Here is a 24786-nt window from a genome sequence, read left to right as displayed (position 1 = left end):
ACATCTAAAGATTACCTTCCGCATTGATTTCTGTCTGTGGCTCAGATTTCATTAAAAAAAAAAAAAAAAGTCAGGGTGCTCCAAGTGGATGGACAGCACTCTTCACAGACACACAGCCAATGTGGAAAACCTCTTTGTACCACTTCAGGGTGATTCCAGTTAAAAAAGCTAACATGATCCCCCTTTAAACCTCTCTTCCTAAATTAGTTTAAAGATTAGTCCCATATAATAGGCTTTATGTGGCTAAGCATTAAATGACTATCCATCAAATGGATATTCCAGCATTTAGTAACTCATATGAGTAACCGATATAAATGAAGATAGAATTGACATTCCTTTTGAAGTGTCTCCAGGCTTAAGCTATAGCTTTCCTTGTCTGCCTTCCAGACTCAGTGGTGAGAAGGCTGTTTATACTGCTCTTTGAAAAATCAAGTAAGATGTACCAGCTGAAAAAAAAAATCCTGGCTGTTCCATGCCAATATGAAAGCATGTTTGAATAGCATGAGTGGCTATTCTAGCTTGTAGTGCTTGAGTCTAGGCTGGAAAGTAGAGGATGTAGGTGTGTTCGTTACCCAGAAAAGGAAAGGAAAAGTACACAGCAGGAGTAAAGGCTTCAGTATTTAATTCAAAGATCAACATTAGGTGGGATTAATAAGTAATTTATTTGTTAATAATGGTGTAATTAGTTTACCCATCAAATTTCAATTACCAAAATGGCAGGCAACAGTCCTCTCTCCCCCCCTTTCCAGAGCTACGATTATCGTTAATATGCTAATTCCCAGCAATGAAGAAATTACAGGCTGTCCTGCAAACAGAACTTTACCCTGAGATTCAGCCTGGGAAAGCAGCATCCAAAATACAAAACACAATCTTCTCAGCGGGGAAGAGCCTCGTTGGCAATCAGACTGAGCAAAGAGCACTCACTCTCTCCGTCGCTCGTTTCTGCTTGGGAATTGTTCTGAGATAGGACGCTGTTGGTTGCAAAGCTCAGTTTTCATCCATCCATCCCCCATCCTTGGACCACCTCCTCCCTCCCAATCGCGCCCGGAAAACGCGAGTGTTTAACTCTCACATCAACACCTCCATCAAACGAGATGCTATTAGGAGGTTCTGGGTTTTCTTAGGACTTCCCCTCCCGCCATCAGATTTTGTCTCTAAAAGAAAGACAGCAGGAGAAGCGCCCGTCCGGTTGTGCCGGGAGGGCCTAGCTGTGCATTTTCAGGCCGGTTTCTCCCGGCTGCTCAGCCGCAGGCTCTCGCGGCTCCTGCCGGGCTCCCCGGAGCGGGGACCCCGACGCGGGCGCGGCGAGCGGGTGGCCAAGGGGATCAGCTGGGGGAGAAAATAGGTCTATCGACCTCATTCGTTTTATTCCGGGGGCAGGATTCAAACGAGCATGATTTCCTCGATCCCAACCCATTCCCTCCCTTAGCCGGCCTCGAACCCGGGAGGACGCCGGGCCGGGCGAGGCGGGGCCCCCCCGAGGTCAGCGCTGGGCCGCGGGCGCCTGGCTGCTCCGCGAGGCCTAGGCCAGGACTGGGGCGCTCCCAGGGCACGGCCGGGGCGTGCGCCGGGAATGGAGGCCTTCGAGGGCCCCCCAATTCCCAGCGGGTCTCAGAGTTGGGGGGTCGGGGAGGGGGAGGGGAAACCAAAGCGCCAGCTCCCTCCCTCCGCCGGGGACCCGACCGCCGCATCCATCACCTCCCGCGCGCTTCCTGATCCGGGTCCGCGCGCGCCGCGCTCCCATTGGCGGGCGCGGGTCACGTGGGGGGCGCGCGGGCGCGGGCGGGGGCGGGGCGGCGCGAACTTCGGTGGCATTGGCGGCGGCGGCGGGGGAGGGGCGGGCGCTGACAGCGGGGGAGGGGACGGAGCGGGGGTGGGGGGGGGGAAGGGAGCGCGGCGGGAGGGGGAGGGGCCTCGGCGAGCCCAGAAAAACGACAACGCGAGAAAAATTAGTATTTTTGCACTTCACAAATTAATGACCATGAGCTCGTTTTTGATAAACTCCAACTACATCGAGCCCAAGTTCCCTCCCTTCGAGGAGTACGCGCAGCACAGCGGCCCGGGCGGCGGGGACGGCGGCCCGGGCGGGGGCTCGGGCTACCCGCAGCCCCCCGCGCCCGCGGCCCAGCACCTGCCGCCGCCGCCGCCGCCCCGCCAGCCCCCCGCCGCCGCCGCCTACTACGCGCCGCGGGCCGCCCGCGAGCCCGCCTTCCCCGCGGCCGCGCTCTACCCCGCGCCCGGGGCCGCCGACGCCGCCTTCCCCTATGGCTACGGCGCCGGCGCCGGCCCCGCGCGGCCCCCGCCGCCCGAGCAGCCCCCCGCGCTCGCCAAGGGCCCCGCGCATGGCCTGCACGCGGGCCCCGGCCTGCCGGCCCCCGGGCGGCAGCCCCCGCCGCCCCCGCAGCCTCGCCCCGCGCCCCCGGCGCCCCCGCGGCGCTGCGAGGCGGCCCCCGCCACCCCGGGCGCCCCGGCGGGCGGCAGCGCCCCCGCGTGCCCGCTGCTCCTGGCCGACAAGGGCGCGCCGGGCCCGAAGGGCAAGGAGCCCGTGGTGTACCCCTGGATGAAGAAGATCCATGTCAGCGCCGGTACGTGGCGCCGCCGGGGAGGGGGGCGCGGAGGGCGGGCTGCGGCCCCGGCCGGCCGGAGGGCGAGGGTCTAGGGGGCCAGGGGGGTCAGAAGGCGAGGGCCCGGGGATGGGGCCTGGGAGGGGAGCCCCCAGGTGGCCCCGGCGACAGTGGGGTGTGGGTGTGTGCGCACCAGCCAGCCGGATCCCAATGTGAGAACCCTTTTGTACCCGGGGTCCCTTTATCGGGAGATTTACGAGACGCCAAACTGTTAGGGCAGTCATTATAGCCCCCATAAATTTAATTGCCCTGGCAGAGGCTTCAGGCCATGTGTCTTTGAAGCTTTTCTTCAGCCCCAAGGCCCAGCTCCGCGCTTTATGGCTCTCGGGTGTTTCCCGTTGTCAATAGCCTGTGAAACATTTTCTTTGCCGTTTTATGTGTCTTGCGTGAACTTGGTGTCAGGTTATTATATAATGATGATGTCCCATTGCTCTTCCCCACCCCACCTTATCTCTCCTCCTCCTTCCCCCTCTCTGTCCGCTCCCTCCGCCTCGGCTTTCTCCTCGGGGTGATGGGCTCTCAGTCAACCCCAGTTATAACGGAGGGGAGCCCAAGCGCTCTCGGACCGCCTACACCCGGCAGCAGGTCTTGGAGCTGGAGAAGGAGTTCCACTTTAACCGCTACCTGACCCGGCGGCGCCGCATCGAGATCGCCCACACGCTCTGCCTGTCCGAGCGGCAGGTCAAGATCTGGTTTCAGAACCGGAGGATGAAGTGGAAGAAAGATCACAAACTGCCCAACACTAAGATGCGCTCCTCCAACTCGACCTCCGCCTCCTCCGCAGGCCCGCCAGGCAAAGCACAGACTCAGAGCCCCCACCCAAACCCGCACCCCCACCCCCACCCCCACCAGGGGGCCTCCACACCCATTCCCTCCTCCATATGATCTTCTAGAGATCTAGACCAGGTTCTTTCCCTCATCTGCTCTTCTCCTCTCTTCTGCCCCTTTCTCCACCCACCCCTCCCCGTTGGGACCACAACAGACCCCAAAACAAAACCCAACTAGATGAAAAGTGTAATAAAAGAAAGAGGACATTATCCTGGTAAGAGTGTGTGCTGGTTGCCACCCAAGAGAGGACAGTGGCCAGGATGCTGGCTGGTGGCACAGCCTGCTGGCCTAAGAAGGAAGGCTGCCAGGGCTGGGCACCTGAGAAGGACCACTTGGCCCCACACACTTTTGAGATGGCCGGAGGACCTGTGTGTGTATATTTGCTGCAAACAGAAGAAAACAGACCCTTTCCTACCCTTTCCTTGTCTCCCCTCCCTCATTCAGGCAGCTCATACAAGCTTGTCTTGAACTGAATACATGAGTAGACATTGTGGACCTCACAGGATTATTTAATTCTCAAAATGTATAGACCTCAATGGTAGCCATGTCACCATAGTTCCCCTCCCTTGCACTTATTTAAAATATTGTTGTAGAGGTGTTGTTGTCTTGTTCCGAGGCACATCTTTGGGGAGAGGGGAGTGTATTTAGACCCATGTGCAACTATACAAACCGTGGTGTGGCTCTATAGAAAGCCTTGCTAAGAATAAACTCTGTTTCAAAAAACATTAAAGTTCTAAAACACGTCTGTGTGCTTCCTACTTTTAATTTTTTTTAAAGTGCTCTGGATTGACGTGCTTGACCTTGCCCATGAGAAAACCTTGTAGATGACTTGAGTTGTGTTCTCCCGGATTCTGACTGCGCATATAATGTGTGTGAGTGTGTTCAACTCGAGCTGAACTCTTGTCAAGTCTGACCCGCGGTGGGAAAAGTTCCAAAGAGCATGAAGGCTCTTGAGCTCTGAGAGGGCTCCTCTTCTTCCCAAACTTGGCCAGGCTGTCAGGCTTCAAGTCTCCGTAAGGCAGAGAAACGTGTCCTTCTGTGTGATGAAAGGTGAAACCGTGCAGCGCTGCGGGCCCAGGACTCTCTGCAGCTGCTCTGACTCGCTGAACTCTGAGCACACTTGGAAAGAAGTGGTCCCTCTGGTATTTATGGCACCTTCACACTTAATCTGCCTGTTTCCCTGGAGATAAAAAATAGTTTGTGTAAAGGGTTGAGATTGCTTTTTGTTTCCTTGCTGTTTTGAAGGCTCTTTTCAGTAACTATAGCTTGGGAATTTTTATTTGTTTAATTCTTCCTTTTTCGAGGCAAGAAATGTTAAAGTAAACTGGATTTTCCCCGTACACCCTCCAGAGTTTCTTCTGAGGAAATACAAGGCTGAAGGACACCCCAAATTGTACCCCAAAGCAAGGTAGACCTGGGAGTATTCAAACCTGGAAGACAGCCAAACTCTGAACGAGGGTCACTTTCCTCAAATGCTCCCAGATTTTTCTGCCCAACCTAGAGATCTAGATTTAAAAGGCTGAACATAAAATCTACCTCACAACCTCCACAACCCTAGGATTTGTTTACTGATTTACTAATCAGCCCAGAGAATCTGGACCTGGTTGTCACTGAAGGGACAAGACACAGATAAGCCAACACACACTGGCCCAGGACATTAGGATTGTCGCCTGGCCTTGAGTGAGGGTGATGTTCAGCTCCTGTAATAATTTCCGCAGAGCTGGGAGGGGTGCTCGCCCACCTCTGCAATAACAGAGGTTTTTATACACATTTTCCCATCAGTGGTGAGCCCTTCACCAGTGGTCAGTGCTGTTCCTCTCCTGCCTGTGTGTAACCCAGGCAGAGGCGAACTGCTGTCTACCTCTGAACAAACCGGATCCGAGAGGGAGGCCATGGGTCCCAGCCTTAGAGGGGCCTCCACCTCTCCCCAAGAAAGCCCAGGGGCAAGCAAGTGCCTGCCTTCCAAGCGAGGCCAGACCTGGCATAAAGGGCATTTTATAGGGTGTGAGCGAGTGCCAGGGATCTCTGGAGCCCCTGCAACTGCTGCTGAGATTCATTAACCCTTCCTCTGCTCCACGCACTTGTAACACGGAATTAAACCACGCTGAAAATAGCAATTTTCCCGGGAACCATTAATCACCTCCTACAATAAATACTTCTTTGTAATTCAACAGCAATTCTGAAAGGCATTCTCTGGGAAAAGTCTGTGGAGAAGCGAGGGATCTTCTTGCAAATAATGTGGTCTCGGGCAAAGACGCAGCATCTTGCCTGTCTGCTCAAAACATGCCCAGACTCTTGGTGGAAACTGAGTGTCGAGCTGCAAAACCTCACATGGCAGATTGTCATCAATTAAGGTAAATTCTTATATTTCTCCTTTGTAGCGGAGGAGGGGGATGAGGGCATTAATGAGCTGTAGAGGCAGTTGTATGGGGCTAAAAGGGGTAATGAAGAGAAAGGATGGAGACCGTGTGTGTGTGTGTGTGTGTGTGTGTGTGTGTGTGTGTGTTTGTGTTTTAGATTCCAGTGCAAAATGGCATTTTTACCCAAACTGTGCTGATTATTAAGGTATTGGTAAGTTTTACCAAGATAAAATGCTTCAAAATGACCCAGATGATTGTGCCATTTCTTTCGTGTTTTGCCTGTTTCAGATTTGGTCTTCTAAAGGAGCTTGTTATAACAGCTTAGAAAACCCCACTTTGTGCTTCAAAATCGTGCATTGTCTGCCCTTTGCTAGGGCAACCATAAGAGTTCACCCAGAGGACAAATTTTCTATCTCATTAATTGTTTTTTTTTTAAAGCAAACTCTATTGGCTCCTCAAACCCTTGACCTTTAGAGACAGTAGTATTTTGTGTGAGTGCTATGCTGCTGCTACCAAAATGACCCTTACACATGCTCTCCTCTTCTTTCTCTCTTTTTCTCCCCTTCCCTCTAACACACACTCATCTGCTTTAGTCACATAGCCACGCTGTGCATGACTCTGGAGAGATAAAAGTTTTGTCAACATCTGAAATCAACCTAAATCGGATAGGAGACACTTTAATGGTCACAGTTTGAATTAAGTACTTAAGAGTCTCCCCCCTGAAGAAAAATGGCACTTTGCAGGCTCTCTTTCCTAGTTTTGCTTAAATCTACGATATACCCGGTGTTTTATTACAGCAGGAATTCAACTGTGACAGGCAGAGTGGAGTACTTAATACCCAGGATGGAGCTCCTGGGGAGATTACCTAGATATATGGGGAGCGGGCCCTCTGCACAGCATCTCTGACTTTATATTCAGCTGTCACCAGGTGCCCACATCGCCCCCCCTCAGACCCCCCCTGGGGTGGGTGTCACCAAGCCACCTCTCTCTCCCTGCTTCCCTAAGCTAGCAAACTGTGCTGTGCTCACCCACCACTGCCTTCCCTCCAGCAGTTTAACATGGACACAGGTCAGCCATTCTTTAGAATGGAAAGAAAGAAGAAACTCAAACAGTCCATGTAGCAAACAGAGACCCGGGCTTCCCTTTGGAATGAGTGGATTCCGAGCAAGCAAAAAGCTGTTCTTGACACTCACATCCCTAGCCCAGGTGAGGTCCTCCATTGGAGCGCACAGGCTCACCCTGCCCAACCGCTGCTCCCCCAGCGGCCACTCCTCTCTGGACTGTACAGTCTATGGACCCAAAACTAATGCTGCTTCTCCTCTCAAAGAGCACGAACTGGAAAAATAGGAGGAAGAGGAGAGTCCAGTGTTCTGACTCGGATAGCACCGAGGAGGCTGCGGGTCTGTTGTGAAATAGTCTCATCTGACATCTCTGTCTTGGAACTCTGTCAAGTCTTATTCTCAAGGCCCCACACCCATGGAGTAACCCCTGCCCCTCTCAGGTCGGCCGCAGTCTCTCTGGAATTGATTTCTGGGGGGAGCAGTGAGCTGCCTCAGATTGTCAGCAGTTAGCAGAGAGCCCAGATTGAAAGTATCTCAGGAAAAAGAGACCTGGAGGCCATTTTGGTCCCATCTCCGTTTCCTGATGAGGACACTGAGGCAGCTCACGGCTCCTCCTCCCATTTCCTTTATGCTAATGAGCTGTAGATCTGGGCTCACCTTGGATAGGGGTGAGTGCACAGGCTTCTTTCCTCGGCAGAAGGCCAGCCAGTCTGGGCTCGCACTGGACATGAAGGGCCACAGGTGCGCCTTCCAGCTACAAGGAAGGGTGCTGAGGCAGGTGGGCTGGCCTCTGAGCCCAGGAAGTGATAGATGTCAGGGTCAGGTGCCTGGGAGGGCACTGTCTACAATTCTCACAGTCCCAGGCGGACTCATTCTGCTGTGCTCGCCCTGGAGTCTCCATGGTGCTTCCCTTGCCCCGGAGCTGGGCAAGGGGGTCTGCATTCTGGAGGCCTGGGAACTAAAAAGCCAGCCAAGGGCCCTGGTGGCAGCAGATAAAGGTGTAAGGCCTGTTGGAGGGAGACATGGAAATTGTAATCCTGGGGGTCACGTGACTCATTAAATAATTAATGCCGATCATCAAGAATGGATGGAGTCAGCAGGGCCTCACTAGGAATGACTCTGTCAGAAGTGAGACACCCCCCACCCCAACTTCCTATTTGATTTTTTAAAACACACACCGTCAGATTTATTCCTCAAGGCTTTTAACTCCTTCAGGAAGGTCGGAGAGAGCCTTCGGCGGGGAAGACCGCGCCGGCGGGCCCATGCGGGGCTGGGAGCCTTCCCTGCGGGGTGCCTGCGAGTCCGGGGAGCCCGCGTCCGGCCGGGGACCTGTGAGTTGGAGCCGGGCTTGCCGCCGCGGCCTGGCGTTGGTGATGAAGTGGGGCGGGCGCGCAGACAGTCGGTGATGTTCCGATTCACACCGGGGAGGACCGCGGAGATCCCGCAGGCCGGCGCGGCTTTGTTCCCTGTCCCCGGGGTTCATAAATCACCGCGGCCCGCCGGGCAGGCGAGGGAGCCAGCGAGCGCCCACCGCACTGAGAGGCCGCGGCGGCGGCCATGGCGAGGGGCAGACCTGGGCAGCATCTCTTTGTGACTCATTAGTCTGCACGATTTATGGGGAACCGCAGCCGTGAATATTTGACTTGGGGATAAGGAAATAGCAACAATAATAATAACCATAATAATTACAATGCTCCTAAGCGTCGCCGAGCGGGGGTGGCTTGGCAGATGGTGGCATCGCAGCTCTTTCTGGGACGAAGCTGAGTGGCAGCGTGCAGGGTGGCTGAGCCCCACCTCACTCGGGGTCATGCCGGGAGTTCCCAGGCCACGGGGCGCCGCCTCTGGGGACACAGAGGGCGAGTCTGAACAAGAGAAAGGGGCCAGCATGGGTTCTGCGGCCCCAGCGCAGGGTGGAGGGTGGGGGCTGCGGTCGGGCGGCAGCGGCGGCTGAGGACCACCAGCTTCAGGTGTGCCGCCACTTGTTCGGGGCGCTAGGGGGCTGGGAGCCCGGGTGGGGGTCAGGGGCCTGTCAGGTATTTGGTAGCTGCTCCTGGTGCTATCAGCAGGATTGCATGGGTGCCAGACAGCCACTGGGGGCTGGCTTGGGACAGGCCGTAGTGTGGGAGGCGACGCGGGTTTGGGTGAAGGGGTAGTGGGGCAGGGACAGGGCTGGGGAAGCAACCCACTTGGCAGAGAGCCAGCCCGGCTGAGCCGTTCTCCAAGCTAGAGCTCATTGACTAGGAGGATTCTCGCCTCCTCCCCGGCATCTTGCCCCAACCCCTCAAGTTGGCTGACCATTTGCTAGTTGTAGAGCAAGAGAGAGTTGCAGAGACCTTGGAGACAGGGTGGCAGCAGAATTGGGGCATCTAGGAGCTTGTGGCCACTGTGCAAGGTGAGGCTGGATAGGGCCCCTGGACTGGGTATTGTCCCAGCCCACATGCTTCCCAGTCTCCCCAGTCTCCAGCAGCCGGGGCTGGCCTGCTGGGAGGGACCCGCAGCCCACGGGGCCGAGGAGTGACGCGCCCAGGGCTTGAATGAACCAAAATACAAACCCTCTCCAGTCAGCCCGGGGCCTGTGGGCTGAGCTGGAGTTTGATTTCGCGCCAAGCAGAAATGCACACTATTAGCGAGGTTTCGGGGAGCCTGTGATTGAGCGCTCGCAGACAAGGCTCCCCTTTGTTAGCAGAAGAAAATAAAGCGGCCTTCACATTCCCCAAGTGGAGGTGCGTGAGGAGTCCCAGAGCAGAGCGGGCGCCCACAGCAAAGCCCCTTCCACCTTCCCGTCTCGCTCCGCCTCGTCCATTTTCTTCCCCTTCCCCCTGCCCACCCCCCATGTAAAGAAAGAAAAGGAAGAGTGTGGGTGCGGAGATGGAGTATGTATTTATTTTACAAAAATAAATCACCATCTTCAGGCCATTTGCAGACAGGAACCTTTCAAGCAATGAGTGTGCCGCATGGACGAATGCCCTGGCGACTCCTCCGTGTCCGCGTCACCCCGGGGGCCACCCTGGCGCCCGGACCGGCCGCGCTTCCAACTGCGGTCCTCCGACTCCCTTCCTCCGCGGCCGCCGCTCACCCTGTGCTGTCTGTCTGTCCGTCCGCAGAGCGCCGGGACACCGGAGGCGGCCATTCCCTGAGCGCCCTGGAGCTGGAGACGACTTGGGGTCCAGTCTGAAATCTCTCTCGAGGTAAGCGCTGCGCCCACCCCACTCGGGGCTTCGCACCGGGCCTCTGGCGGGAGTTCGCCGCCCCAGGCAGCTCGGCCCTTGGAAAGAGGCTCTGGTCAATATTTAACTTCGGAGGAGTTCTGGAGCTGGGTTATTCCCAGCGGCAAGTTCCGCGAATGCAAGGCTGACCCGGGCAGACAAAGAGCCCGCAGAAGCCGGCGGCGTCCTGCAGGAAGCGGTGGGTCGCAGAGACCAAAGATGTATGCGCTGGGGGGGCGGGGGTGTCAGAAGGATGTATTTGTTTCTTCCAGCGAGTTCCAAACAAATCGCTCCGTGCAACAGCGGGGCAGAAGCCAGCAGAGGCCGCCGCGTGGGCCGTCCTGCTTGTCCGCGGCTGGCGGAGGCTGTGAGCTCGCTTGGAAGCTGTGGTCAGTCCAGCTACTCTGCGTGGAGGGGGCTGTTTCTCCTGTCCCTTTGCTTTTCCTCGGCGAAGGGAAGTGACTGTGTTTCCAAAGTGCAGCCTGTCGCAGGCAGCGGGACTTCTGGGTGCCTTGAGCCAGGCTGACTCGCTGTTCTCCCTGCAGGAAAAGCACAGGTTTTCAGTGTCTCCGCGTTTTATTTTCCTGCTTGGAACAAGGGAAAACTCTTTAAAATTCTTTCCCAGTTCTGGCTTAATTTGTTCTCTTAGTTTGGGATGCAGGGAGGTAATTACTGTGGTTTATTACCTTGTAAAAGATCCATAAATTTCGTGCCTATTTGGGGGAGGGGCCGCTGGAACGGCTTCCCCATGCTTGGTGTGAAGGAATGGGCTTGCTTTGTTCTTGGAGGAATTCCTTGTTGTAAAAAGTTTTCTGAGACTTTGTTTCCTATCCCCTGGGCCCCAGTCTTCCCTAAAATGCTCTCCCCAAATAGATACTAGGTTGCTAATTCATGGCAACATGCTGTTGGTGTGTGCTCTAAGGCGGATAAGGTGTTTTAGATACAATTCTTACTTTATTAGCTAGGAAGTAAACAGAGCGATAGTAAAGTGGGGTTACTTTCTCAGCTACTGTGTGTCTATTTATATCAAGTATAGACAGAGCATTTCAGGAATTTGCAACTCCGTGTGGACATTTGATTTGCATCTCCGCACACAACACTATCATTGCGTGTGTAAACAGTTGCAGGAGTTTGGGGCCGTGTGTATACAGTGATATACACAGTCGTGTGAGTCCAGAGGACTTGGAGCCCATTTGCAGCGCCGTCGCAGCCACAGGAAATATCTCATGTTAAGTAATGATCTATAACCTCCACCCAGGAGGAGTGGGCTGAGAGGGCCTAACCTGCCGCCGAGGAGCAAAAACCACTAGAGTTAACTAAGGGGAGAAGCATGTTAAGTGTGTTTTTGACAGAGAAATCAGATTGCAGTGTTTGAATACAGATACATCTAATCTGCCAACAGCCTTGCAAATATTGACTAAAGCTCTGCATCCTGAGTCACCTGCTCCTTCCTAGACAGCTCTCTGCCTGCTTTGGCTCTGGTGGCCTGGATCCGCCAGGTGGGGGGCTGAGCGAGTGAGTGGAGCGGTACTGGCAGCTGGGTGTGCCCGCCAGTGCCCAGAGAGCTGAGCATCCCCATTCTTGGTCTCTGGGCTGGGCGTGTACCTGGCCCACAGCCTGGCCCCAGGAAAGACTTCAGAGTGGTGGAGGAGGACTTGCAGCTGCAGCTGGGGCTTCTCTGGTGGCTTGCCCAGCCCAAGCTCTCTCTTAGGGAAGCTGTTTTCCCCTCAAAAGTTAAATTTCTATAGTCTTCCTCAGTTATGTTCCTTTATGACCCACAAAATCACCCTTTCCTACCCCAAGTCAGTGATGTTAATTGTTAAACAGCAGTTGGAGCATTAACTGGGCTGTTAATAGGGGCATGAGGATCCTGGCTGGCGCTGGGATGCCTCTAGGCCTTGCTGGTGTTAAGGCATTCCTCTGAAGCGCCACCAAAGGCGTCCCCATTGATTTATGGCCTTGGGAATTTCAGTCTGCTCCAGAGGGTTCTGCGAGTTCTGAAGGGCCCCTTCCCACCACTGAGTGGAGACCCCTACAGAATCTCTGGTGGGGGAGTGGAGTTTACCAGCAGCTGGGCTGTACTTCCAGGTCCTCTCTAGGCTATCTGGAGAGCTCAGTGTGAAATATTTGGGGGGGGGGGGCGGGTAAGAGGAGCAGAGGACAGTGAGTTTCTGGCCTGAGTCCCTGGGGTGACTGGGGAGTGCTTTGTGGAAACCAGCTTTTGGTCCTGTTCACCACCCCCACACCTGAGAGAGCGGGTTTTCACGTTAGATGCTCACTTTCCAGCTTGTGGCTCAGGTCAGAGCCGGGAAGGTTGACATAGAGGTTCTCTCCTAGCTGTCCCCCAGACAGAACCTCATTGGAGTACGGCCACCAGCTTGGGGCAGGGCTCCCTTCCAAGGGGTGTGAGGCCTCCCTCAGGAAGGGGGCTGCCATTCTGAGCTGGATACCCTCATGAGCAGCCCCTTTCCTGAGGGCCTTCCAGTCTCACTAGGCCCCTCCGTTCCCCTGCAGGCCCGGAGGGGAGGGGCGGGAAGAACCATGCACAGCCTCCTGCAGCTGCTACAAGTTCGTCCTCATGCTCAGAGTGGCCTAGCTAACACAAGACCCGTTCTCCAGGAACAAAAGAATATGGATGGCATGAGGGTCTCTCCACCTCAGAGCATTCCCAAAGTTCAGAAACTAAGATCCAAAAAGAGGAAGTGTTTAGATAGCCCCTGAGAGAGTGAAATGTTGAAACCAGTGGAGACTGTCACCAAGCAGAAAGCAGGGTGTGTGTGTGTGTGTGTGTGTATCTGTGTGTGTGTGTGTATCTGTGTGTGTGTGTGTATCTGTGTGTGTATCTGTGTGTGTGTGTATCTGTGTGTGTGTATCTGTGTGTGTGTGTATCTGTGTGTGTGTATCTGTGTGTGTGTGTATCTGTGTGTGTGTATCTGTGTGGTGTGTGTGTGTGTGTGTGTGTGTGTGGTCTTATTTATTTCAGCCAGGCTCCTCCTGGGAAGAGTTGGTCCAGGTCACTTTCTGCTGGTGGACATAGAGCTGTCTTAGGGGAGGGTGAACAGAGAAGGCCCCAGATCACCTTGCAGTAGGTTAGTTAATTTAAAGGATGCTAGGATTTCTTTTTCTCTTCTTGCACAGACAATTAGATCCTTTCCCCTTATATTTTTCATCATTAGAAGCCCATGATTTCAGGTATCATTCTGCTATGCACTGAGGAAAAGTGTAAGTTCAGGTTTGGCCCAGGCACTGGGTCCTTCAGCTTCTACAAAACTCTGACCCACCCACCACTCTGGAGCCAAGTACCTACTTCCTACAGGGCTCCCATCCCACAGAACAAAAGCAACCGGACTTTAGCCTTTTGTCAGGTAATGAGGGGCCGTTTGCATGTCTACAGCGGTGGTGGTGTGTGGCGTGGGTGTTAGCACATCCCGTACAATGGCAGGCCAGGAGAGAGGCAAGCCAACCATTACTGGGTTTTCTTCCGGAAACAAGGCCTGGGCCGTGACTTTTAATGAACTAGCCAGAGAGGCGGGAGTGCTTGGGTGAGCTGGGCTCAGCAGGTCTGTGAGTGGAAACCTGTAAAGAAAGTTATGTGGTCTCTAAGAATGGGGACAGCATTGCTTTTTCTTATGTTTGGATCAAGTGCAAAGAAATATAAGAGAGATAACTGGCCTTGTGTGGCGCATGTGGGGGGGGGCAGATGCCCCCAGCATACAACTGCCCTAGATAAAACTCTTCCCTCCTGCTGGTCACGGTCCCCCTCTCCCCCCTCCCTCCAAGCTAAATGTTCTGCTTGGGAACCTAGTTCCTTCAGTGATTCCCTATTTCAAATAAAAGGATTTAAGTTGACGTATGACCACGTGAGCACATAATACAGCACATTATTGTGGCATTTGGAGCTGAGACCCGGGCGGCTTTGCCTGTGATTACGTTTTCTAGATTCTCTACTGAGAGCCCCCCCCCCCACGCACCCACCTCCTCCTTCCCCTTCCCCTTCTCCGGAGCGTGCTCTCCTAGCGGGCTGCAGCTTCCAGCACTCATGGAGCGGCTCTGGGCCAGCTAGCCGATGGGACTCGAGGCCACGCCAGGAGGATGGAATTTATTTTAAGGTATTTCCGTTGATTGTTCATATCTAGAGTGAGTTATGGCTGCGAGAGACAAAGGTCAGGCGAGGAGACCCTGGTTCAGGGACAGGACCCTCAGCCCATCTCTTCCTTTGTTTCTCCTTTGGAACCGAAACCGTTGGAAAGATCCCCAGCAGCGCCCCAGACCGAGTTTAATTCCCTGGAAAGTGTTGGGGGGTGTGAAGGAAGGGGCGCTTGGGTGCTAATTGGTGGGCCCTCTCGCCTCGGTGGCTAGCGTGGCTTTGTCCGCTCCAGCGGGGCTGAGACGGAGCGGAGCCCGGCGGAGGGAGGTCCGGAGCGCCCACGCAGGTCAGGGTGGCCGGCGGCTGAGAGAGGGTGGGCGCTGAGAGAGGGAGAAAGGGGACCGCGGCTCCCCCCGGCTGCTGTGTGCCGGGGAGGGACGGCGGGCTGGGGCTGGCCAGGGCGGCAGGAGCAGCTGGGAGAAGGAAATCAATGCGTGTGCAGATGCGCTGCCATTTTATTGATGATGCTTCAGGCCACTTTGTTCAGCGCTGGCTGCAGAATGCGATTTCTCACACGCGCGCGCGGGTGGAAGGAGCTGGATCTCAGAACACGCCTTTGTTTCCGCACACCCTCTGCCCGGCAGGGGTGGAGGAGGACAGCTCAGATGTAGGAGAGGCTTGGGGTGGCCAGCGTGCTGGATCCCCAAGAGCGCTGTTATTGTAATGTCGGGGTGACAGAGGGGAGAGGGAGCCTGAGCCGGGTTTGGGCTTGGTGATGAGTGTGGCCGGGCCACGCAGCCGGCTTGGAGGGGCTTGGAGGGCGGGAGGACTGGCCGGCGCTCTCTGGGCTGCAGGGGGGTCTGGAGGCAGAGCCCACAGGAGGCAGAACCCCAGAAACAGTGCTGTGGCCAGAACGGAGCAGCTGAGAGGGAAACTGTGTGCTTCCCAATGATGGGAAAGCCCCAGCTAATTGGGCTTTGGGGACCAGTGGTCCTGGGAGAGACGGGAACTCCGGGAAGAGGTGAGGGAAACTTTGCCCTCCTCCGCTCCCAGAGCTCTCCGAGCAGGAGTAAGGGTGCCTACCAACAGTCCGGAAGCAGATTTGCCCCGTGACTTTTTAAAAAATCTTATTTTTCCTTTTCTACTTAAAAAAAAAAAAATCAAATGAAGCTTGCCCTGCCTGAGTGGGACGCACTTCCCTGGAATGGAAGGGCCGCTCCTCCCTCCCCCTCTGCCAGCCCCGGCAGTAACATGTTTAACGGAGGCCGTTTCAAGTGCTCTAAAACACCCCTTAGAAATAAAATGTAAGCTTTAATTGCTGTTCAATTACTTGTCAGCATTTCATTTGATTTATGACCCAGTTCTGGCGCATTTTTGACCCAGTTAAAGACTCATAAATAATATAGTTTCACTAGAAAGAACAAGAGAGGGAATGGAGGTTTGTTACAGGCATCTTTTTATTGTTGCTTTGGTGCAGAGTGAGTGTCTGAGGGACTCTCCAGCCGGTTCTGTACACGAGTGTGCAGTGAGGGAGCCAGCGGCCACAGACAGAGCCGGGCTGGCTTTTCCGCCCAGGACAGGGCTGCAGCCAAACTGTGGCCGTAAGAAAGCTCAGCCCCTCTTCTCCCTCCCAACGCCAGCCTCCCCGCCACCGGCAAGTGCATTTCCTCCGGAACTTTCCTACCCATCTGGGGGTTTTAGCCTCTTCTTGCCTCACCTTGGTTCCTGGCTGCCCGGCCAGCGCTCCCGCCACCGCGGCCTCTCGGACACTTCCCAAGAAGACCCCAGAAGGCAGCAGCGTGCCCCTCTGTCCCAAATGTTCTTCTAGCGCCGAGAAGAGGCGTTCTTCTGGTCCCTGCAGGCCAGAGGTGGGGAGCACGAGGACTTGGGGGGGGGGGTGATCTGGGAGCCACGGGGTCTTCTTAGCAAAGAAAACTCAGCGCTTTTGGTGCAGCCGGGTGCTGGCTGCCGGAGTTGCCTGGGAAGAACGCAGCAGCAGCCAAGGGTAGTTTATGGGGATTGAAAACCGACAGGAGGGATTTTTGTCTGAAAAAAAAAAAACACACAACAAAAATGACCTTTAGCTATGATAAATTATTATCTTTTAATCACCCGCCTGCCTCGTTTCAAAAACCAGCACTGCGGGTTTTAGCAGAGAGGCCTGCACCCAGGGCGCCAGACTGCAGCCTTGAGGTCTGAACCCCGCTTCTGCCTGCACCCAGAAGCCACCTATCCAGGCTGGCGGTGGCCCCGGCCCCATTCCGCCCCAGCTCTCCCGGCTCCCCAGCCTGGCGGGTCCGTTGCCCGCATTCTGCCCGGCACCGGGCCGGCGCTGGCGGGGAGGTGTGCGCCCCGGGCGGGCGGGCGGGCGGGCGCTCCAGCCCTCACCTCGGTGCCGTCCCCTGGCCGGCCTCCCTGGCAGGTCCCACAGAGCTGGCCGTCCTGCGCAGGCAGCTGGCTCCGCCGAGAAGCGTGAGAGTCGGTCGCATCAGCAGTTCGGAGGAGAAAGTGCGGGTTGATTATTGACCCACGCCTTCTGCCTTCTTTCTTCCACCGCCATGGACGGGACCGTGTGAAGAGAAAATGCCGCCGAGCGGATTTTTGTGGCCGCGCTCCCTCCTACGCCGCCCGCTCCCCTTTCAGGCGGAGGCCGCGGTGTGCCATAAGGAGCGGTGTTTGCTGCTGTGCGCTCTGTTTACAGCTTTGGGGCGCCCGGCCATAAATCTTGCCCCGCCATAAATGACAAAAACCATTGGTATGCATGAGGCCGCCCGGCCGCGGTGCTTTTTGATTTCTCCCTTCTCCCCTGGCTTTGTTTCTGCTCTAAGGTGACACCCCGGCTCCCTGACAGTTTAAACACACTACTTATATTTTTAACACCTCCCTTTGAGGCACGCCGGCCGCTGACACCTCAGCATCGCACCGAAGCGCCACTTGTCCCTGTTGGTCGCGCACACCCCCTGGCAGGGTTCGCTCCTGAATCCGGGGAGCTGAGCGAGGCGACAGGAGGGAGGAAGACTGTCCTCCTCAAAGTTGTGGGAATATTGGGGCACATCCAGGCCTGTCCTCTGCTCAGCTTCCCCGTGTACCACTAACGGGGGGTGGGGGGTGGGGGGGGATGGTGGTGGCTGTTGGGGTCAGAGCTTTATCAGTCCTACGGTGAGTGACCTGCATGTTCGTCCTGTGACCCCGCACAAAAGAGCTGGAGGCCCAGGTTTCTGGAACCTTGTGTGTACCTGAGCCTGGGGTTTCTCATCCACTCCCCAGTCTCCCAGCTCCTCTCCGGCTGCCAGGATTTCCGTGTTTCTGCCTAGAAACACAACCACAGGCAGCCCTGTAGGCTCTGGGGGAGGTCTCCCGAGAAAGGAGGCCCTCTTCGGGCCCCCCAAAGACTGGCTTTGTGGGTCTTGGATTAGGGGTGGCAGGTGAGGGCTCCGGCCCCAAGTCTGGGGCCCTCTCTCTGGGTCCTGTTCTCCTCGACCCCCACTGGGCGCGTCTGGGGCAGCGGGTGACCCGGTTTCTCAAACGGCTTCCTAAGAACAGAGCCCGGCCGGAGACCCCCTTTGTGAGAGCCCGGTGTCCTCATTAGCATAATTTCCCTGGACTTGGGTGACGCCCGGGAGCGGGGAGGGGAGGGCGTGGGGTTTGGGGGGAGGCCGCCCTCCTCCCGCCGCCCCGCGCTCCCCACCTCGCTCCTGGCCCTCCCCTCGCCCAGCCCCATCCCCCACGGCGGCCCAGCCGCCTCGGCCTCCCCTCCCGCCCGCCCCCAACCCCCCCCCCCCCGCCCCGCACCCCCAACCAGCCTGCTCCGGTGCAATATTCATAAGAAACGTACCCGAGCCGGTGCCACTGCCCAGGCGGAGCCCCGCGGCGGGCGCTTATCTCCGGGCCACGGCAGCCGCCCTCGGGAAGGGCAGGGGCGGGGGTTGGGGGAGGGGAGGGTGGGTGGGGTGGGTGGGAGGGGGGGTCCGAGCCGCCCCAGTCCGCCCTGGGCGAGCGGTGCCGGAGCAGCCAGGCGGCCGCGCTCCGCGCCTGGGCGCCCGGGCCTCGGGGTGCCCTCCCGCCCGCCGTGCCGGCTGATGCCGAGGGTCCGAGCCCGTCCCGCGCCGAGGGGACCGGCGGGCCGGGGCCGGGGCCGGGGCCGGAGCCCGCGCCCAGCCTGCGCCCGCGGCGCTCGGCAGAAGTTAAGGTAAGCGGGGCCGCCGCGCGCCCGGCGCTGAATGGCGGGCTTACGTCTCGGTGATTTATGGCCGCAGACTTAAATCTCGGTTCAAGAAGAGTTCACAAGCCGGAGCTTCCTTCCCGGCAGTGACTGATACCCTTACACTTCGAGTTCAGGCCGCGCTCCGTCCCCGCCCCCACCGCCGCGCCCCTGCCCGGCCGCCGCTCCCCGGGCTGCGGAGGGAGGCGTGGGGGTCCGGGGAGCCGGGGCGCTGGGCCCGCGATCCCAGCGAAACTCGGGGTGAGGCCGGCCGAGGAAGGGGCGGGAGGGGACAGAGGGAGCGGGGTCTGAAGGCGAGAGGTTGCAATTTGGGCAGATCTTCCAGGGAGACAATGGGGCTGGCTGCCCGCACTCAACTTAGCGCTCGGCGCTCGCACCTGGGGGTGACAAACAGATCTCCCCGGGGGAACCTCCCCCGCCCCAGCCCGCGTCTGGGGGTGCAAGGCAAAGTTTCCTGGCTGGCAGCCCGCCAACTTCTTCACTGGGTTCTAAACTTCGGGGGCCGGGCTGGGGGTGGCGGGCGGTGTGGGCCCCGGCTGGGTATCTGCTGACCGTAAACAATAGGAAGCGCCCTGGTGGGGTCTGGGAGGCGAACCCATGTTTTAAGTTTATGTGGGCTGTTGATTGCTCTTGGATTTTTAAAAGGTATTTTTGTTATTTTACAACTTGACAAAAAGACTTAGGTAAACAGCAGGCCGGTGGAGCTTATGATAATGGGTTAGCAATTCACTTGAAATAGTGCACATTCAACATCAACTTAATTTTGTTTTATCTAATATCTTGCTGTTCAAGTGTCTGGAGTAATTTTCTTAACCTGACGTTTTATTTTACACAAGCCTAGTATCTTAAAAATTTATGATGGCAGACATTAACACTGCCAAATGTAATAGGAACTGTTTTCGGTGGAGGAACAGGAAACAGACATTAAAGGCCATTCGGTTTTAAATTTTATTTTATCATTTATTTACTTTTGATTATGGTATCTGTAGCCTTCCATCTCCAAAAGAGAAACAATACTCCAGGGCTCAAGATCACGCACAATCACTCTGGATAAGGGATGCTGTAATTTTTAATTGAGGTTCTGGAAAATTAATTGTGCTTGTTTTCCAGATGTTGGTGCGATTGTTGGGTTAATAATGGAATTCAAAGGAGTTCGTTATTAAAGACAAAATTACAGTGTAATCATCCACTGGTAGATGCTTATTACATTATTTCTTTCTGGTTAACAAAGTGTCTGCTATTCCTGGAAAACTTGAATAACTTCAGGACTCAGATACACAAAGTTGGGGCTGTGAAGTGCAAACCATTTTCTTCATGAATTTGTCGCTGTAATTTTCTTAAATGGTTGGACACTAACATTCTGAGTGTGTCAGAGTGTGACTGTGAATATATGAACTCACATGGAACTTTTCTGAGCAGAACCCGAGGTTGACCATGCAACGGTTGGGGGCGGGGGAAGATTTCACTTCTGCAAACTGCTTTGTAAAACACAAAACAAAACAAAACAAAAAAAAGCTTGAGGAGGCTTTCCATTGCTTTTTAGCTTTCCAGGGTTGCCCTTTGCTTGGTGTTCCTGAAGCAGGTAAATAGGCCAAGTAACAACATCAACAACCACAGCACACAAAGATCAGGGAACTCTGGCAGGGTTTTATGGCTTGTGCTTCCATCTCGTCCAGAGCCAAATGACCCCCATACATCAAATTGCATAGCAGTTCCTAAGACAGAGCCTATTATCGTTAAGTTGGAAGGAGAGTTCAAGCCGTGGTCATGGAGATGAACGCTGGTTTTTCAGGTTCCTGGTGGGTTTTTTTCTCTAATCCATCATGTTTTAACAGGTAGAATTTGATAGTTGCCTGAATAATAGCACCTCAGAAAACCCCAGGCAGGAGGGTCTGGGACCTTTTTCTGCAGCGGAGAAGAGGTGGGAGTGGCTTGCTGAGACATGCCTGAGAACTAGGAAAAGGAGAGGAGTAAGGAGTAGAAAGCTGTCCAAGATCTGAGTTGGGTTTGCTGGAATGGGTGTTGGTGGTGGTCCCTCCGCACCCAGGATGTCCCATCTAAAGTTTCCTCTCTCCCCTTCTCAGCCACAAGGGGCTCATTTGGAGGCGGCCCACATCCCTGGAATTCAGTAGGGTCGAGTAGGGCAATTACCTGAACATTTTCTGTGCATACCTTCCTTTTGGTTCTGGAACATCAGAAATGGGGGTGGATGGGATATCACTCCCTGTCGGGGCTCTTTGGCAAATGCAAGTGGCAAAGTGAGAATTGGAGGGGGAAAAAATTGGCGACTCCCCTTTGCCTCCTTGCCCCTTCTCCAAAATTTCCAGAGGGAGGGGGGCCTGGGGCTCGCTGGAGGAGGGGCCGGAGCAGAGAGGAAGGGACACCCTGAATTTCTTGGGAAAGAAGGATCCCAGCTCCGTTCCTCTCCAGCCCACCAGGCCTTTCTTCTCTTGGACTCCAGCTCGCAGCCCTCACTCCCGCTCCTCCTCTCTCCCCGGAAAACCCCCCAACTCCAGACGCAAGTTAAGCAAATATTTGTAGTCGCCAGTAAATTCCAGCGGCTTTTTATAGCGCGGCTCTCTGCGCCCGGGGCCAAGTCGTGCAGCTAAATATTGCTGACCACTTTTTCTTTTATGGCTTTCATGTCACTTAGCTATTGAGAGTAAGATGGATCTGCGCGGAGCCTCACCGCGCGCTTCTCGCCCCCCCCCCCCCCAGGTCTGCGCGGGGCGGCCATTGGCGGCGGAGCGTCACGTGACCGCGGGGGCGTGCCAATGTGCGGCCTCACGGGTGTCCAGCCCCCGTCAGAGTGTGTGATCGGGACCGGGAAGCAACGCGATGCAAAAAGCGACCTACTACGACAGCTCCGCGATCTACGGTGGCTACCCCTACCAGGCCGCCAACGGGTTCGCTTACAATGCCAGCCAGCAGCCCTACTCGGCGTCCGCGGCCCTGGGCGCCGAGGGCGAGTACCACCGGCCCGCCTGTTCGCTCCAATCACCCGCCAGCGCCGGGGGCCACCCTAAGGCGCACGAGCTGAGCGAGGCCTGTCTGCACACCCTGAGCGGGCCGCCCAGCCAGCCCCCAGGCCTGGGCGAGCCCCCCCTGGCCCCGCCACCGCCCCAGGCTGCGCCCCCTGCCCCCCAGCAGCCTCAGCCACCTCAGCAGCCCCCCGCGCCAGCTCCCGCAGTGCCCCCAGCCCCGTCTTCAGTCTCCCCGCCTCAGAATGCCAGCAGCAACCCCACCCCTGCCAGTGCGGCCAAGAGCCCCCTACTCAACTCGCCCACCGTGGCCAAACAGATCTTCCCCTGGATGAAGGAGTCCCGGCAGAACACAAAGCAGAAAACCAGCGGCTCCAGCTCAGGTAAAGGGGTGCCTTCTGGAGGAGGGTCCTCTGGCCTGGCTCCAGGTTTCCCCAGCCAGCTCCAGGCACAGCCAGCACGGTGTGGAGCACTGGAACGTCTCCAAGGACCCCTTGCTCCCCCTCTCTATCCTACACAGGTTTCCAGAGTCTTTGCAACTAGGGAGGTGTCAGGACTGTGTGCACAGGACCCCCCAGAGAGGCCTAATGGAAGTCTCTGGACTTCTCCAAGAGTGAGGGCCTAGTGAGCTTGGAATCACTTCTGCTCTTGGAGTCAGGACCTTTGTGCAGAGCAAACACGGGCTCCACTTCCTTTTTCACACAATTCTTCATCTGTAGTGCAATATTGACACCCACCCCACACTGAGACGTGTCAGAGTAAAAGCAGGTCTAATCACCCACCAATTCAGAATCAATACTTTGCTTATAATCAGTCTATTTTTAATGTTTGCTCCAGCAGATGGAGCGGCTGCCTTGCCTCTGGGAAGGCCTGCTCAGCGTTAGCACAATGGAGGCGGCCAGGGCCTCCTCTGGGAGGGGATTCGGGCTTGTCATCCTAATGGGAACCACATGGGCTTCCTGGAATCTGACTCCAGTGGATGATAGGCCCGAGGCCTTGGGGCTTCCCAGGATCCCGGTTACCTTTGCCCCTGCCTTCTCCAGTTGGCAGGGCTCTGTTCTGAGAATCTGGGGTCTTCCTGCACTAGGACTTGGGGGCCAGGGAGGACACAGGATTAGTAAACAAAGCTGGGCAGGCTGCTCGATGACAGAGAAACCTCATTAATAGGACCCAGCATCAGGGCCCGGGCCTCACCACCAGAAAGGGAGACTGTTGATAGTTCTCTTCCTTTGAGCAGAGAAGGCTTCCGATTGGGGCTCCTGCTCCACCCATCTCCACTAGGGAAATTAGGCGTCCAGTTGAGGCAACTGTCCAATCTCCCAGACAGACAGTGAGTGAAGGAAAGGGTTGTTGAGCGTAAGTTAGGTGGCCCACAGTCCAGTCAGTGTGGAGGGAATGATGGTGGTGAGGCCTGCCCACAGGGAGCTTGCAGTCTCACAGGCCTGCAGGACCAGGAGCCAGGAAGTGAACAGCTCAGGAAGGAAATACAGACCAGGATGGCAAACTGCGGGCTCTGTTTTTCTGCCCACTGGAGGAGCCTATGATTTGCAACTTGACTGAACGAGGGGCCACCTCCCAGCAGTTTCCCACCAGGACGGAGGAAGCACGCACCTCCCCCTCCCCCCGCTCTGGGCCTGACAAGCGGAGGGCACTCTGGGGTTTGTAGCAAGGAGGGGCCTGGTTGGGGAGCAGCCCCTGACACCCCTCTTCCCCTCTTCTGTCCCGGCAGGGGAGAGCTGCGCAGGCGACAAGAGTCCGCCTGGGCAGGCGTCCTCCAAGCGGGCCCGCACGGCCTACACCAGCGCGCAGCTGGTGGAGCTGGAGAAGGAGTTCCACTTCAACCGCTACCTGTGCCGGCCGCGCCGCGTGGAGATGGCCAACCTGCTGAACCTCACCGAGCGCCAGATCAAGATCTGGTTCCAGAACCGGCGCATGAAGTACAAGAAGGACCAGAAGGGCAAGGGCATGCTGACGTCATCGGGGGGCCAGTCCCCCAGCCGCAGCCCCGTGCCCCCGGGCGCTGGCGGCTACCTGAACTCCATGCATTCGCTGGTCAACAGTGTCCCCTACGAGCCCCAGTCGCCCCCGCCTTTCTCCAAGCCCCCCCAAGGCACCTACGGGCTGCCCCCTGCCTCCTACCCCGCCCCCCTGCCCAGCTGCGCGCCCCCGCCGCCCCCCCAGAAGCGCTACCCAGCCGCAGGGGCCGGCGCAGGGGGCACACCCGACTATGACCCGCACGGGCACGGCCTGCAGGGCAGCAGCAGCTATGGGACCCCACACTTACAGGGAAGCCCCGTCTTCGTGGGGGGCAGCTATGTGGAGCCCATGAGCAACTCTGGGCCGGCCCTCTTTGGCCTCACTCACCTCCCCCACGCCGCCTCGGCTGCCATGGACTACGGGGGCGCCGGGCCGCTGGGCAGCGGCCACCACCACGGGCCTGGGCCGGGGGAGCCGCACCCCACCTACACGGACCTTACCGCCCACCATCCTTCTCAGGGAAGAATTCAGGAAGCCCCCAAGCTCACCCACCTGTGATGGTGGCCTCGGGGCTGCGCGCCAGGAGAGTCCCCCCCCCCCCACCCCACCCCTTTCTTCTTCGTTGGCTTTTTTTTTGTTTTGTCTTAAGGTTCTCCCTGCACCTCCCTTTTCTCTCTCCTCCGCCCCCTTCCACACCCCCCCCCCGTTTTGTTTTTTTTGGTAATGCGTTTTTATAGTTTATGTGACGTAGCAATCTTGGTTGCTGGAATGGCTGTCAGTATCAGTAGCGATATTTATCTCCTCCCGCCCCAGCTCTGCCGCTGGCCTGCACCCTTCACCTTCTCTTCTCTTTGATCAGAAACAGGGTATATGAACAAATTTCCTAGCCGAGTTCTTCAATGTGAATTTGTTCGTACATTATGGCTCCCGAGGGGAAGCGATTACTTTTTTTTTTTTTAATTTTAGTCTTTTTTTTTAATTGCACTTCTTGTAAAGAGCGGAAAAAAAAAATCAAAGGCGCTTTGAAACAGGGGCTCCCTGTGTAAGGATGACTAAGTGTACGTCTTTCCGTGTGTGTATGCTGGTGAACAGTCAGATTTATTTATATTTTTTTTGCAAGCATTGAATAATCTAAGTTTTAAATATTATTTATCCCCATCCGTTCGTATTTATATTAAAGAAATTCTGTACCCTGGTTGCTCAGAAGGTTTCGTGGGCCTTTTGTTCAGTGGTGCATTGGCGCACATAGGAAATTTTTTATTTGAAAGGGAAATGTAATTTCTTTATAAAAAACAGTGGTAATGATGCAATAATACCAGAGAGGATCCAGCTTTTGAAAAAACAGCGATTTCAGTTTGTAACATCCGGCGAAACCGAAGCAAACAATCTGTAAACGCGACAAATGCTAGATTTGTTTGGAGAGTTCGACATTCCTTGCTG

General features: G+C 56.0%; 2 protein-coding genes and 1 long non-coding RNA gene across 9 annotated transcripts; 2 read left to right on the top strand and 1 right to left on the bottom strand.

Annotated features, from left to right (window-relative positions):
• The first annotated feature begins 1882 nt into the window (after positions 1 to 1882).
• On the top strand, positions 1883 to 5080 carry HOXA4 (homeobox A4). Its single transcript, XM_036453874.2, has 2 exons — positions 1883 to 2585; positions 3148 to 5080. The coding sequence occupies exons 1-2, from the start codon at positions 1976 to 1978 to the stop codon at positions 3507 to 3509; spliced, it is 972 nt and encodes a 323-aa protein (XP_036309767.1). The 5' UTR covers positions 1883 to 1975; the 3' UTR covers positions 3510 to 5080.
• LOC123653021 lies at positions 4915 to 18104 on the bottom strand. The gene is made up of 3 exons (XR_006742651.1): positions 17998 to 18104; positions 14051 to 14057; positions 4915 to 4927 (listed from the first exon to the last, which is right to left on the bottom strand). It is a non-coding gene; the product is annotated as an uncharacterized LOC123653021 (long non-coding RNA).
• Positions 5631 to 24346, top strand: HOXA3 (homeobox A3). 7 transcript variants are annotated; one of them, XM_036453861.2, is made up of 5 exons: positions 5631 to 5806; positions 6862 to 7018; positions 9978 to 10061; positions 21107 to 21752; positions 23099 to 24346. In XM_036453861.2, exons 4-5 carry the CDS (start codon positions 21227 to 21229, stop codon positions 23902 to 23904), a joined length of 1332 nt encoding a protein of 443 aa, XP_036309754.1. In that variant the 5' UTR covers positions 5631 to 5806; positions 6862 to 7018; positions 9978 to 10061; positions 21107 to 21226; the 3' UTR covers positions 23905 to 24346. The 7 variants fall into 7 exon arrangements, with proteins under 7 accessions (XP_036309754.1, XP_036309753.1, XP_036309757.1 ...); XM_036453860.2 differs by lacking the exon at positions 6862 to 7018; XM_036453864.2 differs by lacking the exons at positions 6862 to 7018; positions 9978 to 10061.
• The last annotated feature ends 440 nt before the right edge of the window (positions 24347 to 24786 follow it).

This window comes from Pipistrellus kuhlii, unplaced genomic scaffold (assembly GCF_014108245.1).
Source record: "Pipistrellus kuhlii isolate mPipKuh1 unplaced genomic scaffold, mPipKuh1.p scaffold_m20_p_26, whole genome shotgun sequence".
Classification (NCBI taxonomy): Eukaryota; Metazoa; Chordata; class Mammalia; order Chiroptera; family Vespertilionidae; genus Pipistrellus; species Pipistrellus kuhlii.
This window is presented reverse-complemented; position numbering and strand designations above follow the sequence as displayed.

What these genes read in the sequence shown, in the direction of transcription:
- HOXA4 (XM_036453874.2), top strand. Translation starts at nt 1,976, where the DNA reads ATGACCATGAGCTCGTTTTTGATAAACTCCAACTACATCGAGCCCAAG. An exon ending in GAAGATCCATGTCAGCGCCG is followed by an intron (nt 2,586 to 3,147) that starts GTACGTGGCGCC and finishes ATGGGCTCTCAG; the next exon opens with TCAACCCCAGTTATAACGGA.
- HOXA3 (XM_036453864.2), top strand. Translation starts at nt 21,227, where the DNA reads ATGCAAAAAGCGACCTACTACGACAGCTCCGCGATCTACGGTGGCTAC. An exon ending in AACCAGCGGCTCCAGCTCAG is followed by an intron (nt 21,753 to 23,098) that starts GTAAAGGGGTGC and finishes CTGTCCCGGCAG; the next exon opens with GGGAGAGCTGCGCAGGCGAC.